Source organism: Balaenoptera acutorostrata, chromosome 19, assembly GCF_949987535.1.
Source record: "Balaenoptera acutorostrata chromosome 19, mBalAcu1.1, whole genome shotgun sequence".
In the NCBI taxonomy this organism is placed as follows: Eukaryota; Metazoa; Chordata; class Mammalia; order Artiodactyla; family Balaenopteridae; genus Balaenoptera; species Balaenoptera acutorostrata.
The window spans coordinates 14,392,801-14,410,433 of record NC_080082.1 but is presented as its reverse complement, the minus strand read 5'-3'; the positions used below and the strand labels follow the sequence as shown (position 1 = coordinate 14,410,433).

Here is a 17,633-nt window from a genome sequence, read left to right as displayed (position 1 = left end):
TGCTGGTCCTCCACTGGATATATTCTTGATTAAATGCAGCTGGGAGATTTTGCTTTCTTGACAACCAGAGTTTGATCCAGTGCTCTAGTAATTAAGGAGGTCAAGTGTAAATTTCACCAATATCTGATACTTTACTCATTAGCATTTTCCTAAACCAGAACTCTCCCCTCCTTTCCTCCTGTGTACGCCCTTCTGTAGTAAAATCAAGCTTATTCAAGCAATCGATTTTACCTCAGGAATGATTTAGTTACCTTTTTATTATAGTCTAAAACTTTCAGAAAAAGAGCTGAAGTAATTTGGTACCTTTTACAAACTAATCCGTCCAGAAGAGATTGAGAATACAATTTCTCAAGGCTACCTTGATAACAACGAAACAAAGCAAAAACCAAACTAAAATAAAATCAGAACAATGAATAAATTCTATCATTTCATTAAAACTGAGAGGTGAAAATATTGACTATTAGGAGACAAATAAATGGTTAGTTGCTTAAGTTTTACACTTTTCAACCGGGTATTGAGAAACTTTATATAATCTAAGAGTTCAAGGAAATATTAGCATTTAGAATAGGCTTTTAAAAAAGACATTCTTACTGAAATTTTGGTTACTTGAATGAGCACTAGAAGTAGGAGCATAGCAGTGTTTTTTCTTTAATACCAGGTGAAGTTGCTGTCACTTAGAGGAGACATTAATTAACTACTGGTATAATTAGGAAATAGAGCTAATGCACTTATTCAGTAATTTTTTTAAAGTATTAGGTCTCTTACTGAAGGGGAGATATTTCAATTCAGGAATCAGAAGTTGGCAAATAGGCTCTTTTCCCCAAAGGTGTGATGATGTATTATTATTAAATATACAAGCAATCATAATATTAGTACTTCACAGAGCAGCTTTATGGTTAATTATATATTTTACTCTAATAAACCGTGAAGAAATTCTTTTTTTCCTCCTAAAGGCTAATAAACAAGTACCAAAATATAATATAGTAATTGAGCATGATGTGATATCTTGCAGTTGAAACTGTTAAATAATATGTATCTGAATATACCTATGCAAATTTACCTGTATGAGCTTTGTGTCAATTGTGCGATTATCATAATGAATTATAAACATGTGCCATTATAGTTACAAAATCTAGCAAAACATAGTTGTTGTAAAAGACCCAAATGTTTTTAAAATGGCTTTAGAGCCAATGCAAATATTCCTTGACCTAGTTTTCTTTTCTTTGTCTCGTATTTAACAGTTTAGGATAGGGAATGGCAGAAGTTAGGATATACTGATGGTCAGAGATTGTTTAGGGAGGTGGAATGTTTTTGAAAATTACATAACAAGTGAAGACTCTCAAGTTATTAGGTGTTAGTACTTAAAGGGACATTAGAGCCCATCTCTGTAACTCCCTTCATTTTAGAGGTGAGTAAACTGAGGCCCAGAGGCTTAAATGACTATACACTGAAGTACAGGTCTTTGGCCCCCTCTGAGGCCAGCATGCTTTCTATAATCCTAAACTGCTTTCTGTGCAGATTAAGAATACTGATTTTGGCATTGCCACTGGTGTGCTGGCTAAGCCCAGTCAAGTTGCTTAATTTGTTTCCTGAACGCTTTAGAGAAGGAGCAGTTCCAAAGAAGTTTGATTCAGCAATTCACTTGAGTGGTGAATTTGACCCTGCTGTGACCAGGAGATGAGAAACACTCTTTCCATCAACTTGCTAGTTCCCTAGAGAATCTATGGCTCTACTCATATATTTTATTTACTGTGTCCTCCGTTGTCTGAAAATAACTGGAACCACAGTATGAAATGTATTGTGTATATATAGCTAGCTTCACATTTTTTGGGTAAAATTAGTTTTGTTCGTATTTGTTTTTGCTTGACTGATAGTAGCAAAATTGGCAAGAAGTAATGAGACTTTCCACAAAATGTGTCTTCACTAAAACATAATAAATGACTGTGGCTAACCTCATCTACGGGGACTGCAGGATTCAACCTCAGAAACTGAAAAGAAACTATAGTGGTAACTGGCACTTCAAGGGCACAAAAAATACTAATGATGAGGCACAGCAACTTCATCCATTCTCGCAGGCATAATACCCTTTCCATCCTATCAGTCGTCTAAGTAGCGGGGGAGAGGGACCCTATTTAAGGTTGTCTTCATGAAAGTGGGTGTGAAAAGCAAGTTCTTCAACAGCTATGGGGGAAGACAAGAGTTATTGCTTCCTTCACTTTGTGACCTGATGACTTTTGGAAGATAGTAGTGAAAAAATCAATATTAAATGCTTCTTGAAAAGAAGACAGTGGCTCTTGTTATGTTTCTGGGAAGGAACGTTTTGCAGTGAGCAACTCAAATTGATGACACTAGTCTCTCTGACCCCTAGATTTGTATGAAATAAGTAAGCCCTTGAATCCAATTCCTTGATTAGTTTTTTAAACAATGAAATATTTCAAATACGTGCAAAAGCACAGAAATAAGGTAATCAACAACCATTGTATTTTAACACATCTCAACATTTTGCTATATACATTTCTTTCAGATGTTTTATTTTATGGATAGCTAAATTGATTATAGATTTGGAGTCGCTTTGTTATTCTTTCCTGATTTAACTCCCGTGTCTTAATCCTCAGGGGAGCTGTATTGGGTGCATTTTAATGCCATTCCTACATATTTACTTATCCATAAACAATACATACCATTGTCTTGAGTAGTTTTAAACTTCACATAAATGGTATTATACTGTATATACCATTTCCCATCTTGACTTTTTCATTCAACGTTATGTTTTAAGGATTTTAACACGTGGATATATAGCTGTGATTCATTTTAACTAATGTGACATGCTCCAGCATGTGAAAATACTGTAATTTATCTATTCTCCTATTAAATATTAGGATGTTCCTAGTTTTTTGCAATTACAAACAATGCTGCAATGAGTATCTTTGTATATGTCCTGTGTAGCTGTGTGAGATTGTCCTTAGGGATAAATAGCTAGAAGTGAAATTGCTGAGTTATAAGGCAAATGTATCTTGAGTTTTACTGGATACTAAATTGATTGGTCAAGTGGTTGTACCAGTCTGTATTTCCATCAGTAGTATATGAAAATTCTTGTTTTTCTATGTGCTTGCCAATATACTGCCAAAACAGCATTGTCAAACGCTTTGCTATTGGTTAATCTGATGGTTATGAAATGGTATTTTATTCTATTTTTATTTATTTCATTTCTCTCATTACTAGTGCTATCTAGCACCTTTACATGTTTTCTGGATGCCCTATAGTCCTTTTAACATTAAAGTTTTAGATGAGTAATGTAATCATATGGTCAAAAATTAAAGCAATATTTTAAAGGTATATATTGAAAGGTGCTATTTCCATCCTACCTCATTCACCTGACCCTTCTTTCATTTTATTGCTTTCTTGTATATCTTTCCAGTGCTTTTATACAAATAGATGCAAACATGAATGCATATTCTTACTTTCTCACCTTACACAAAAATAACATACTATGTAAATTGTTCTAAACCTTGCTTTTTACACTTCATCATATATATTGGGGATCTTTCCATTTACTGGGTACTTTTTTATACCTGCACAGTATTCTGCTTTTAGGTGTAGCACAGATTCTATAACCAGCCTTCTCTTGATGAGTGCTCTGGCCTTTTCCACTCTGTTGTTATTAAGAACAATGCTGTAATGAATACCCTTCATCTTGTTCTGACTTATCTACAGGATAAATTCCTAGAAGTGGGCCATAGGATAGTTTTATAATTTTGATAGATATTTTGATCTGTGCCACCAAATTCACTCCATGGACTAGGGAAGAATAGTACCATTTTGCATTCCCACAGGGTATATAAGAGTGCCTTCTCCCCACAGTCTTGACTATAAATTATGATCTAAAACTTTTGTTTTACAGTCTGATGGGGGGAAATGGTATATAAATACATCTTTAGTTGTATTTCTTTTATTATGAGTTGATGCTCAAATTGAGCATCTTTTAATACATATAGGGGGCCTTTATATTTCTTTTTTTGCAACTCTATCCCATTCTTCTATTGGATTGTCTTACTGATTTCTAAGAGCTATTTATGTAATGGGTGATTTAGTCTCCTTGTCTAAGATATGAATTAAGTATTTTACCTAGTTTTCTTTTGTTTTTGCTTATGACTTTTTGTGCCATGCAGAATTTCTTTTTGCATTTTTATGTAATCAAATTTCTTAATTTTTTAGGAGGGATCTGGATTTTGAGCCACAGTTAGAAAACTTTCCCCTGAAAACAATGAAGAAGTTTTTCTGTGTACTCTTCTACTTTTGCAGTTTCATATTGAACATTTAAATATTTTATTCACTTGGCTTTATCTGATGTTAAATGTGAGGTATGTTTTTCCGTATGGTTACCAAGTTGTTCCAATAGCACTTTTTTAAAAAACAAAGTTTGTCAATACACCAGTGATTCAAGATGCTGTCTTTATAATATAATGAATTCCAATGTGTATTTGGGTTTTTTTTGACTTTTTATTCTATTCCATTGATCTGTCTCTTTATACTGTCTTAATTACTTATACTATGTTTTAATTCTTTCAGTTCCTATTTTAGTGAGTTTTTAAATAAAAAATATATTTTGAATTTTGTCAAATTCCTTTTCAGCATCAATGGAGAGGATCATATAATTTTTCTTCTTAGGTATATTCTATATCAATAGGGTTTCTAATAGTGAACCATCTTCACATTCCTGAAATAATGTCCACTTGATTGTGAAGTCTCTCTTAATGTGCTCATGAATTATGATTGCTAATTTTTTATTTAGGATTTTACATTAATATCTGTAAGTGTAATCGGCCTATATCTTGGCCTATTTGTTTTATCTTTGTCAGGTTTTGATAACAATGTTATACTGAAAATACAGTATTGGAAATTAAAATATAATCATGTTAGTTTACCAGTAGAATAGTTAGAGCAGAAGACAGGATTAGTGAACCTGAAGACATATCAACAGGAAATACCCAAACTGAAGCACAGAGAGAAACAAAGAAGAATGGGGGTGAGATGCGGTAGGGAGAAACAAAAAAGAAAAAGCCATGTGGGACACAGTCAAAAGGTCAGCATACATGTAATTTGAGTCTTAGAAATAGGATAAAGAATGGGGTAAAAAGATATTTAAGAGATAATGGCTGAGAATTTTCCAAAAATGATGAATGACATTAATCCATGGTTTAATGGATTAACAAATCCATTAATTAACAAATCCATTTAATTAAACAAAGCTCAGCAAACCCTTAGTGATACAAATACTACTGAAAACCAAAGCAAAGGGAATATCATAAAAGTAGCTACAGAAAGAAAGACACATTACCTTAAAAGGAACACTAATAATACTGATCGCAAACTTTTCAGCTGACATTATGGAAGCCAGATGATAATAAAATGGCATTATGCAAGTGCTGAAAAGAAAAAAGGCTAATTCAGAATCCTTTACCCATTGAAAATATCCTTTAAAAGTGAAGACAAAACAAAGACATTTGTAGACCAAAAAATGCTGAAAAACTGTAGAATTCTTTGTTGGCATTGTTTTCCCCTTCATCATATTGAAAAAGCCATCCTATTGTTTTTTTTAGTTTCCATTATTTCAGTTGAAAAGTTAGCTGTAATTCTAACCATGGGTCCTCTGAAGATAATCTTTTTCCCTCTGGCTGCTTTTAGTATTTTCTCTTTGCCTTTGATTTTCTTTAGTTTCACTGCAATATATTTATGTATGAATTTCTTTTAATTTATCCCAGTTGATGTTCATTGCACTTTTTGAATTGTAAACTGATGTCTTTAATCAATCCTAGAAAACTCTTAACCATCATCTCTTGAAATATTGTCTTTGCTTCATTATTTCTTTCCTTTTCTTCTGAGCTTTCAATTAAACACTTCTACACCTTCTCACTTAATCTGCCTCATCTTTTACCCATTCATTTTGCATTTCCATTTATTTTTAATTCTTCATATTGCCTTTTGTATTTTCTGAACCATTTCACTATTTTTTCAGAAAATTGATAACATTATCTTATTGAGTATATTCTTAGAGTTTTCAAAAATTTAGGTTGTTTTATTTTATTTCTATTAGAGCCTAGAGTGTAGCTCTTTTTCAGATTTTCTAGATCTTTTTAAAATTTCCTATTCCTTGGATAGAGCTTCAGGTGCATCCTTTGTTTCTTTAAACTACTAAGCATAGTTGGTTCTAGTATCAGATTCTTTGTGGGTCTGCTTCTGTTTTGCTTGTATATGCAGGTTCTAACATATGGAGTTTTGTTTCTTTGCATGCCTGGTTATGTTTGGCTTTTTAAAAAAAATGTTGAACAATTTGAAACTTTGGATGCAGGTACCTTACTCCAAAGAGAAGTGGGTTCCTTCTTCCAGGTTTCTGAGGGCAAAACTAGTCCATGACCACCAAATTCAAGGCTCAAAGTTCTCTGAAAGACTTAGGTAATGCCAGCATAATATTTAGCTCTGAACTAGGGCTAGTCTACTTCCCATTTACCCTCATTTTGAGGGCACAGTCCTTTGAGGATCAGCTTATTGTGGGGACATCCCTTTTTTTGCCTTAACCCCCCCCCTTTGGTAGGCTTAGGGCTTTGATTTCTATCTCTCTTGACCCCACAAGAATAATAGCTTCTTTGATGAATGATCAAAGAACGATATAACACACACACGTGTGTGTGTGTATAAAATCAATTAATACATGAAAAAATGTTTAACATCATCTATAATTAAGAATATGCAAATTAAAGCAGCAAGTTTTCACTCATCAGACTGTTAAATTTAACTCATCAAAAGCTTAAAAGTTGACAAGAGTGCATACCTTTATTTGGGAAGGAAGTACATGAAAATATTAACAATTCTTACCTCTAAAAAGAAGCCCTCGGATTGAGTGAAGGAGAGGAAGATGTTTTCTTTTCATGGTATATGCTCTTATAGTACTTAAAGTTTTTACTTCATGTACATATTTTTTTAATAAAAATTTAAAATGCCTAGATACTTACTTTTAAAAAAAAATATATATATATATATTTATTTATTTATTTATCTATTGGCTGCATTGGGTTTTCGTTGCTGGGCATGGGCTTTCTCTAGTTGCGGCAAACGGGGGCTACTCTTCATTGTGGTGCGCAGGTTCCTCATTGCGGTGGCTTCTCTTGTTGCGGAGCACAGGCTCTAGGCACACGGGCTTCAGTAGTTGTGGCACGTGGGCTCAGTAGTTGTGGCTCACAGGCTCTAGAGCTCAGGCTCAGTAGTTGTGGTGCACGGGCTTAGTTGCTCCGTGGCGTGAGGGATCTTCCCAGACCAAGGCTTGAACCCGTGTCCTCTGCATTGGCAGGTGGATTCTTAACCACTGCACCACCAGGGAAGTCCCCTAGATACTTACTTTTTATTTAAACTTTGGGGAAGATTTTGCTGTGTTCAAAGTGATTGGGCCTAGAAAACATTTGTACTGTATAAAGAGTTATCAATTTACTAAGTGGTGCTCAGTTCATATAGTCATGAATATAGCAGAAATATTTGCTAAAAAATAAAGTCCAAGTGATTAGGCTTTCTGGTTCTGATTAAAATGGTAGCAGCACAGATCAACAGAACATTGATGATATTTAAGTATTTCCTTTTTCTACTCTGACGTCAGACTGAGGCACCTGCTGTGACATTGCAGAGATCAGATAGAATATAGTTTGTAGCTTTGTGTCTTCTTGGAAGTCCCAGGGGCCTCATTTATATACCTAGAATCAAGGCAATTGGTGCATCTTGAATGAAGTCAAGGACTTAAATTACTATGCTGAATAAAGGTGTTCTTAACATTAAAAAATTAAAAACTTTAAACATAACTTTTGTCTTTCTATGTTTTTCTTTCTATGTAACCACTATCCAGAGATAGTGTTGTTTTGTTTTAATTGCTGTTGTTTAGGGATGTGGTTCCCTTTTTTTTTTCTTTGAGTTCAAACTGTCATTTATTATCATTATTTTTAACATCTTTATTGGAGTATAATTGCTTTACAATATTTTGTTAGTTTCTGCTGTATAACAAAGTGAATCAGCTGTATCTACGCATATATCCCTATATCCCCTCCCTCTAGCGTCTCCCTCCCGCCCTCCCTAGGGATGTGGTTCCTTTTAAATATTTGGGTTTCTGTTAATGAAGTTATTAATGCTTCCTTCCTGATCCCCTTTGTTTGGACTTAGATCCTCTCATGCTGAGCAGCTCTTCCCAGATGTACTGGGTGCAGTTAATTTAAGAAATCCAGCTCATGCTTACAATAAAGATGAGGCTAATGGTTATAATTCTACAACTCAGGTGCCCTCATGGTCAGGTTGTCGGATTTTAAACTGCTACAAAGAAGAAAAAGACTGGTAGCACTCACCACAACAATTCATATTTTATGTATTTTTTACAATAACCAAGCAAGATAGTTTTTCTCTATAACTGTACCAAACATAACATTTCAGGTTTCTGATCATGTCTGATCTCTGACTGATGGGTGCGGGGGCGGGGGGAAGTATGAAATGTCTAATGCTTATATTCCCTAGTGTCACCTTGGGGGAAAAATAGCCTAGTAGCATAGTTCTAGAATAAATCTCAAAGTGTATTTATATTTTGTTAATTTCTAGGTGAAGAAGTGTTTATATCTCTGTATGGAGCTGCCATGGACATGAATATAAGGCTGGACAAGAATTCCTTGATCCTTGAGAAAACTTACCTATCTCTGGCCAATCAGCGAACTCTAACTATTCACAACCGCAGTAACATCATTGCCCATTTCCAGTGGAAGATATTTGCTACCCAGGAAGAGGAAGACCGAGAAAAGTATAGGTTTGTAAGAAAAATCACTATCTTTACGCTATCTATATAATTTGGGGGAACATGAAACTTAGTTATGAAAATTCTGTGACTTTTGTGGTAAGTTTCTAACTCACTCAGTGTCAAATTTATTATAACTTGGGTCCAGTGTACAATGCTCCCTTTTTCATTTAAAGAACTGGAGCTGAGCTATGTGGAACACAACATTGTCCATCCTCAGTTAATCTTATCCCAGTTATAATTTATCAGTAGCTAAACTCCTGGATTTTAAAGACCAAATACATCATTCTTCACTATTCTCTCAAAACTAATCTACATGTCTTTATTTCTTTTCATAACCCTAACTAGATCGATCACTTTTCATAGGATTTCTAAAAATAATCTCTTTTGGATTGGGATCAATGTGGCCTTTTTTTTTTTTTCTTCAGTGAAAAGGTACTTTCAGAAAATATGAAGAATGGGGAAAAAGAGGGCTTAGATATAATGGCTTTTATATTTTCAGTTTTAGTAGCATTCTCAATCCCTGCTAACCATATAATTTAATAGTGATTTCTTGTTGGTATCTTTAATCTACTGCTTTTTAAAATGATACTTCAGGCAGTGGAGAAAATTAATAAAATGGAAAACCAAACTATTATAATTAATCTCATCACTGTTAAATTTTGAATATTTCTTTTTACTGAATCTATCCTTGATTCCTTTAATTCCATTTGCAATTTTATCTTCTTCCATCCTCCCTGAAGTAGCTCTTTTGCTGCTTTCATTGGAATTTATTTCAGCCTTTTTTATTTGCCTCTCCATTTTCATTAAAGATTAGCGCTGGGAAGCTTCAAAGCTTTGTTTAAAACCAAGTTAGTATGTGATAAAAATAAAAAAGTCTTAGGTCTAGGGAAACCAGGCAGAAATCCCCCAGTGTGCTGTCCCTAATTGAATCAGAAGGAGCTGTGACAGTGATAGGACACAGTGGACCAGAAGCTTTATCATTCAGACAATGAGCTTTAATCACCAGATTGCCACTGTGCCATCTTTAAAAAGTGAGAAAAGAAAAGGCTTTCCTGCCTAAAAACTTCATTTTGCCTCATGGTATAGATACCAGTAGTTTAAAAAGATAAGAGGAGACTACTCATCCACGGTTTCATCTGTCCTGATTCTTCAGCTGACATGTATGTACCAACAATCAGAATGGTCCAGGCATGTTTAAAGATAAGATAGGAGAGCAGGTACAAATAAAGAAACAGCAGTAAAAGTAGTGTTTCAATATCCTACTTGTGCAGTGGGCATAATCTTTTGGGGAGAATGAGTATATACTCTCAGAGGGAAAGCCAGCTTTAACTTCAACTATGTCTTTGTGTTTGACCAAATGTATAGCACGTGATTGATGCCATGCCTATGTCCAAAAAGTATTTACGGAAGTTAATTTCAACAGTGAAACTCAGGAAAAATTCAAACCAGTTGCTATCAGAAATGCTAAGGCATAGAGAATATAATTTCAAACAAACGTGGATGGGCTTTCGCCCCCACCACTTCACCTCCTCCAACACTCATGGCTCTATCTCTAATATTATCCTTGAGTCTTGTTCTTCCTTTTCTCTTGCATTGTCTTTCTTTCACTGTCTCTCTTGCTCTTTCTATTAGTTCCCCTAGCAATTTTTTTTGTAGCAAGGGAACAATATTGAAGAGCACTTTCATAACCATAATTGGAAGCCCAATTTTATCATCTTGGATCATGCCCCTCCCTTAAACAATGAAGTTGAAAAGTGACTTCAGATGGCTAAATAAGAATACCTTGCTGTGTGTGGGTGACACACGGCAACATAACTCATGTTTCTGCAAACTGGATTGGTTGATCTAAGTGAAGAGTCTATTGAATATTCTGTCCCATCCCCTCTCCCTACCCCTCTCTTAGGGCCAGATGCCTAATCTCTTATTTGACCAGGTGTGTCTTCTCTCCCATGCCTCTCTTGTTTCTTGATACATTCCCAAGCATGCCACAAGTTTCATATTATTAGCCGTGGATTCTTGTTCTGGATGTAACTAGCCATGAAACGCCCATCCTCTCAGAAAGCAAAGCAAAGAAAGAGGTTTGCTCTTTACTGAACTTTTGGTTCCTGTCTTTGGATAGCTGCCCCTTTGGTGGGTGGCTATGCTCTTGCTGTGGGTGTAGGCCCTCTCCTCCTCCCTGTCATAAACCCTTAGGTTGTCTCTTAGGCTCACATCAGTGGCAGATAAAGCAGAATGTTCTTGGATAGCTTTTTTGTGGGCAGAGGTTTGCTCATCCCTGAGAAGCAGCAGTGAGATCTTTAGCTAATGGTATAAACTCTCTCTTGAGCTCCCCAGCAAGGCCAGTGCAGGAATCCCTGGAATAATCTTTTTAATATTTGACTCTCCTGCTCCTAATGGTGAGCAACCTCTTCCTTTTCTCCTCTTCCTTCAGCAGCCTCTGTAGTTAACGTGTAGAGAGAAAGGTCCACATTCGTCCTGAACTTGGAACAGAGATGATCTAGATGGGCTCATGTATACTTTGAGAGATTAAAGTTTCCCTTTGCAGCACCCAAATGACCTAAGATTTTAAAACTTCAGCGTATATTTTTAAGTGAGACTCAAGAGCCTGCCCACTGCTTTCCAGTTATAACATGGCTTAAAACTCATCCCAAGGCATTCAGCTACAGGGGCTGAAAGTTGCTCCATGGTAGTTTCAAAAATTCTAATTGCTTTAGTATTATGGATGTCCTCAAGACCCTATTCCAGCCATCATGGTTTCTTGTTCTCCAGCATCTTGATGATGTTCCTAAGCAAAGACTTGGACGTCTCTTCTCCCAGTGGGGGAGTTTCAGCCCTACTGAGCCCTATTCCTTTCTGGCAGTTTATAATTTCCATTCTAGGAAGGATGACTTCCTCTCTGCCTACCAAAACACGTTGGTACAAACCTTAGGACACATGTCCAGATTTGGGGACCTCGGGCTAATCTCAGGCTCCAGACTCTGACAATGAAGATGTTACTTCCCCTAGGAAGAAGTTCTGGGCTTAAAATTTTTTTCCATTGTTTTTAAACCTTAGGAATCAGATATAAGAACCTTTAAAAATTATCTTTTAAGTCTCTCCTGATATTTTTCTGGGAGTTGCAGAAGTTAATCTCTTCAAAAACTGATGCTGAATTCTTTCCTCCTTATTTCTTCTGTCTTGGCCTGAGGGATTATAAAACATCCTACAAGATTCTTTCATCCTCATTTTCATGACAGTTTATTATATTCAGAGACTCGGCATGGGCATTTGAGGATTTCTGCTCCCCATTTCTCCATCAAGGTCATGGCCATTGTCTCAATAGCAACTGCTCTAATTCTAGATTTGCTCTGTGCAAGAACTGTAGAATCCTCAATGGAGCCCCCCCACAAAGTGATCAGCATGGATGTGTTCCAAAACATTCCAGTGTTGGAAATGACATGTTTCTCTAAATCAATCAGTTTTATTTGAGCTTTGAGCCTGCCACCCAGGCTCCAACTTAATCTCAGTTGTGGTTGGGGAGCCCTTCCCTTTCCTAATCATAAAAGAATCTGAAGACTTGAGTGGTACCTGATAAACAGGAAGAGGACCTCTAGTCCTCCTTTTATAACAGACATCACAGAGTTGCTGTGTGTCCAGGGTCACACAGTCCCTCTGAAGGTGGATGGCTCCATCCTTTCCTTGCCAGGTGTGGACATGGGAGTATTTCTGCCAGCCATGATGGCCAGGGTTCTTAGTTTTTAATCTCCTCAGCATCCAGTTACCACCTCTTGGGGGTGTTGCAAAGGAGCAGGGTGCAGGTCTCTAGGAACTCAAGATGAGGGGCAGCACTGGTTCAGTGCTTCTGTACTTGAGACACAAGTGTTCCCCATTGAGTATAGTCCATTAGCTGGACTGTAGTTGATGCCTGAAGGTGATGGGTATTTGGGCTAGCAGACCATTTGCAAAATGGGTTAAATCCATAGTTTTACTGAAAGAGAAGGCTGGTGTGATATTACACTCTCTGATGAGAGGTCTCTTCGTCTGTAAAACAGAACCACCTCTGAGTGCAAGAGACCATGAGTATCAGCACAACAAGATGGCAAAACAACAGACTGAGGCATATAGAAGTCCTTGTTAGAGTCAGCCCAGCTTAAGGTGGTATTGCACGTTCCCTTCTTAGACTCTCAGCCATGGCTCTAATTCTGCATAGAGGGCAAAGAGGATGACATCTGGTGTTCCCCCCCACCCCGTGCATTATACAGCTGTCACTGATTCAAGAGCCCCAACGGCGTGGGAGAGGGCATCATTTGGGAATTTCTGTTTTGTCCTCTTTTGTTTTCTGGTGTAAGGGCTGAGTTAATCATACCCCTCAATTCATAGAGTGTTATCATCCTTGGTCCACATAAAGCACTTTATCCCCACAGCCCATTTCCATTAACCCCCCTAAGTAAATGTAATGTATATGATTCCCATTATTTATTTAACCAATACTTCAATCCGTTACATCAAATTTACCCACTTTTTTTAGTATTATTGCTAGAACTTTGATGAACCTCTTTGTTGCTCTTTATTTACATCCATGATTGTTTTTTTTTTGAGAATTTATTCCTAAGGAATAGATATCAATAAATTCCACTTGTAGGAATACATGGTTTCCTTTCTTTCTGTGGACTGAGCTGTCTTTAATTTGCCCTGCCCTGCCCAGCAATATAAAAGGACAGCTGCTCTGGTTACCTTGTACACTGCTTCCCATCTAGCAATAAAAAGGGAGCACAGAATGCTTTCTTCCTTGGGACCAGAACATACTGAACCTATTTCTTTGACTTCTTTATGCTATGTGACCAAAGGATCCTGAACACTAAAGTTATTTAAAAAAGAGTTATTTGACATTGCTGAGCATGTGATTTGTGTGAAGTCATTTAGAAAATAGTTAGGGCTGGGACTGGAATTCAGTGACCCTAGCCTCTCAGTCAGTACTCACATTACTAAATAATTTATTTCTCACCACTGGTAATACCAGTAAAATGCTGGGAAAATGGTCACGTATCCTGGGAGGAGATGAAATTCAGTCTTCAAAGTTCAGGTGAAGTAACAGACACAGGAGTAATGTGAGCATAGCCTGAGTAACGAGTAGAATGTCGGGAAGGCTGCTTTTGTGACTTATCACAAGGGATATGAAGATCTAGAAAGAGAAAGAAAAAAGGTCGTGTCTCCAGGTGTAGTCTGAGCATTTTATAAGCTTGACAGCTTGGTAATTGCCTGCGGTTGATACAAGGAGAAAACTGGCATTTATTGAGCAACTGTTTTGTCCCAGCAACTACACCAGGTCCTTGATCACATTTAATTCTCAACATATCTTTATGATGGAGGAGCTCCTATTCTTTCCATTTTATTGATGAAGGCACTGAGGCTTAGAGGATTTAAGTAACTCCTGAAGTCACAGAGTGAGTAAATAGATAGTAGAGTCAGTACCAAAACCTAGGCATTGGGACTTCCCTGGTGGCACAGTGGTTGAGAATCCATTTGCCAATGCAGGGGACACTGGTTTGAGCCCTGGTCCAGGAAGATCCCACATGCCGCGGAGCAGCTAAGCCCGTGCACCACAACTACTGAGCCTGTGCTCTAGAGCCCGCGAGCCACAACTCCTGAGCCCGCATGCCACAACTACTGAAGTCCGTGCGCCTATAACCCGTGCTCCAGAACAAGAGATGCCACCGCAATGAGAAGCCCGTGCACTGCGACAAAGAGTAGCCCCCGCTCGCTGCAACTAGAGAAAAGCCCGCGCCCAGCAACGAAGACCCAATACAGCCAAAAATAAATTAATTTAAAAAACAAAAACAAAAGAAGCTCTAGGCCTTGCTGGCTCCAGATTCTGTTCTCTAGGTAATAACAGCTAGGAAGGAATTCAAGCTAAGCAAGTGTAGAAGAAATGAAATTGCACTTAAAGTGTGAGAGGCAGGGTATATGTTAAATATTGAAGAAGCAGCCTGTAAAACACAATTACCTAAAAGAAAATATTTGTCCAAATATACATAAGGGCTCAGGAGTAAGCACATGGGCATTGAGTAGGACAGGAAGCCTGGGAGCACTTCTTGAAGGAAGCGAGCTGAGGTTCTTGAGAGGTTAAAGTACAAGGTCACTCAGCGGGTATGTTATAGATTCAGGGCAAGGAAGGACCACCCCAAGGTCATGGGTGAGACTATTCCCAAGAGGATGGGCTGGTGGGGAGCCCTTTACAATGTTCTTCATGGGAGTATCAAAATGAATCTCATGTTTCTTGCTTTTTTTTTAGGGTCTGTGATGATCTTATCAAAGAGGAAAAGAATGAGACCGACGGGTTTCTTGAGGAGTGCATTATTGATCCTTCTCTCCAACAGCATCTTTCCATTCTGTCCCGCACCTTTGAGAATCAGAGAAAGCTGGTTCAGGCAGATAGCATGCTCTTCTTGAATAACATTTTCAGTGTTGAGCCTCTGGTAAGCACATAAATACATCTGACCTTACAGTAAATGTAGTGGGGATGCAGGGCTTAATTTGATGGGATTACTCACTCTGAGATTGATACAGTGAGTTCCAAGAGCATAAAGATTCCACCTGAGGAGCTTCATCGTCGTTATGAGACCGTGAATGAAGATTAATAGTAAGAACACTCAGAGGTTACATTTACAGGTCACACTTTATATGCACCAGTCACTGTTAAACACTCCATATATATTACATACTTTATCTTGTTTCTATATATATTATCAGTTGTAATCAGTCCCCCATTCTACAGATGAGGAAATTAAGACTTAGAGAAATTTGATAACTTACTCGAGCCCAAATGATTAGTGCCGGTAGTTAGAAATTTATCCCTCATTAGCCTCACTCTAGAGCAGGGTTTCTCAATCTCTGTGCTATTGACATTTGGGGCTGGATAATTCTTTGTCCTGTACATTGTAGCATATTTAATAGCAGCCCTGACTTTTACCCATCGGATGCTAGTTGTGACAACCCAAACTCTGTCCAGATGTCAGATGTCCTCTGGTGGGCAAAATCACTCGGGTTGAAAACTGCTTTGTCCTTAATTCACTCAATAAATACTTATTGAGTGCATGTTCTGTACCAGGCACTGCGTATGTACCAGGCATCGATGAACAAAACAGACATAGTCCTTGACCTCAATGTCTATCTAGTGAGACCTGAGCCAGAGTTAGAACAGGATCTGTCTGATTCCACAGACTAAACTTTTTTTTTTAGGTGTACAACATAGTGATTTGATATTTTTATAGATTATACTCCATTTAAAGTTATTACAAAATAATGACTATTATCCCCTGTGCTATACAATATATCCTTGTTGCTTATCTTTTTTATACATAGTAGTTTGTATCTCTTAATTTCATAACCCTATCCTGCCCCTCCCCCCTTCTCTCTTCCCATTGGTATACACTAGTTTGTTTTCTATGAGTCTGTTTCTGTTTTGCTGTATACATTTGTTTGTTTTATCTTTTAGACGATAACATACAGTATTTGTCTTTCTCCATCTGATGTATTTCACTAAGCATAATGCTCTCTAGGTCCATACACGTGTTGCACATGGCAGAATTTCATTCTTTTTTATGGCAGAGTAATATTTCATTATTTTGTGTGTGTTTGTGTGTGTTGCACATCTTTATTCATCTATTGATGGACATTTGGGTTGCTTCCATATCTTAGCTATTGTAAATAATGCTGCTATGAACATTGAGGTGCAAGTATCTTTTCAAATCAGTGTTTTCCTTTTTTTCGGATTATGTACCCAGGAGTGGAATTGCTGGATCATATGGTAGTTCTATTTTTAGGGTTCTGAGGAACCTCCATACTGTTTTCCATAGTGGCAGCTTCAATTTATATTCCCACCAACAATGTACAAGGGTTTCCTTTTCTCCACATCTTCTCCAACATTTGTAATATGTAGGCTTTGTGATGATAGCCATTCTGACAGGTGTGAGGTGATATCTCATTGTTTTTTTTTTTTTTTTTTAAATTTATTTATTTATTTATTTATGGCTGTGTTGGCTCTTCGTTTCTGTGTGAGGGCTTTCTCTAGTTGTGGCAAGCGGGGGCCACTCTTCATCGCGGTGCGCGGGCCTCTCACTGTCGCCGCCTCTCTTGCTGTGGAGCACAGGCTCCAGACGCGCAAGCTCGGTAGTTGTGGCTCACGGGCTTAGTCGCTCCGCGGCATGTGGGATCTTCCCAGACCAGGGCTCGAACCCGTGTCCCCTGCATTGGCAGGCAGATTCTCAACCACTGTGCCACCAGGGAAGCCCTCTCATTGTTTTTTTATTTTTTGATTTGCATTTCTCTAATAATTAGCGATGATGAGCATCTTTTCATGTGCCTGTTAGCCATCCGTATGTCTTCTTTGGAAAAATGTCTGTTCAGGTCTTCTGCCCATTTTTAATCAGATTGTTTGGTTTTTTTGATATTGAGTTCTATGAGTTGTATGTATATTTTGGATATTAACTCCTTATCTGTCATGCCATTTGCAAATGTTTTCTTCATTCAGTAGGTTGTCTTTTCATTTTGTTGATGGTTTCCTTTGCTATGCAAAAGCTTTTAAGTTTCATTAGGTCCCATTTGTTTATTTTTTGCTTTTATTTCTTTTGCCTTAGGAGACAGATTAAAAAAATATTACTATGATTTATGTCAAAGAGTGTTCTCCCTATGTTCTCTTCTAGGAGTTTTATGGTTTCAGGTCTTACCTTTAGGTCTCTAATTCATTTTGAGTTTACATGGTATAAGGAAGTCTTTTAATTTCACACTTTTACATGTAGCTGTCCAGTTTTCCCAGCACCACTTTTTTTTTTTTAAA

General features: G+C 37.3%; 1 protein-coding gene across 1 annotated transcript in view; it reads left to right on the top strand.

Annotated features, from left to right (window-relative positions):
• Nucleotides 1–17,633, top strand: part of HYDIN (HYDIN axonemal central pair apparatus protein) — a 461,030-nt gene that overhangs the window by 148,138 nt on the left and 295,259 nt on the right. Inside the window, exons 9-10 of the mRNA XM_057534458.1 lie at nt 8,626–8,827; nt 15,090–15,273. Of these exons, the coding sequence (XP_057390441.1) occupies nt 8,626–8,827; nt 15,090–15,273 (386 nt within the window). The remainder of the gene's footprint in view (nt 1–8,625; nt 8,828–15,089; nt 15,274–17,633) is intronic.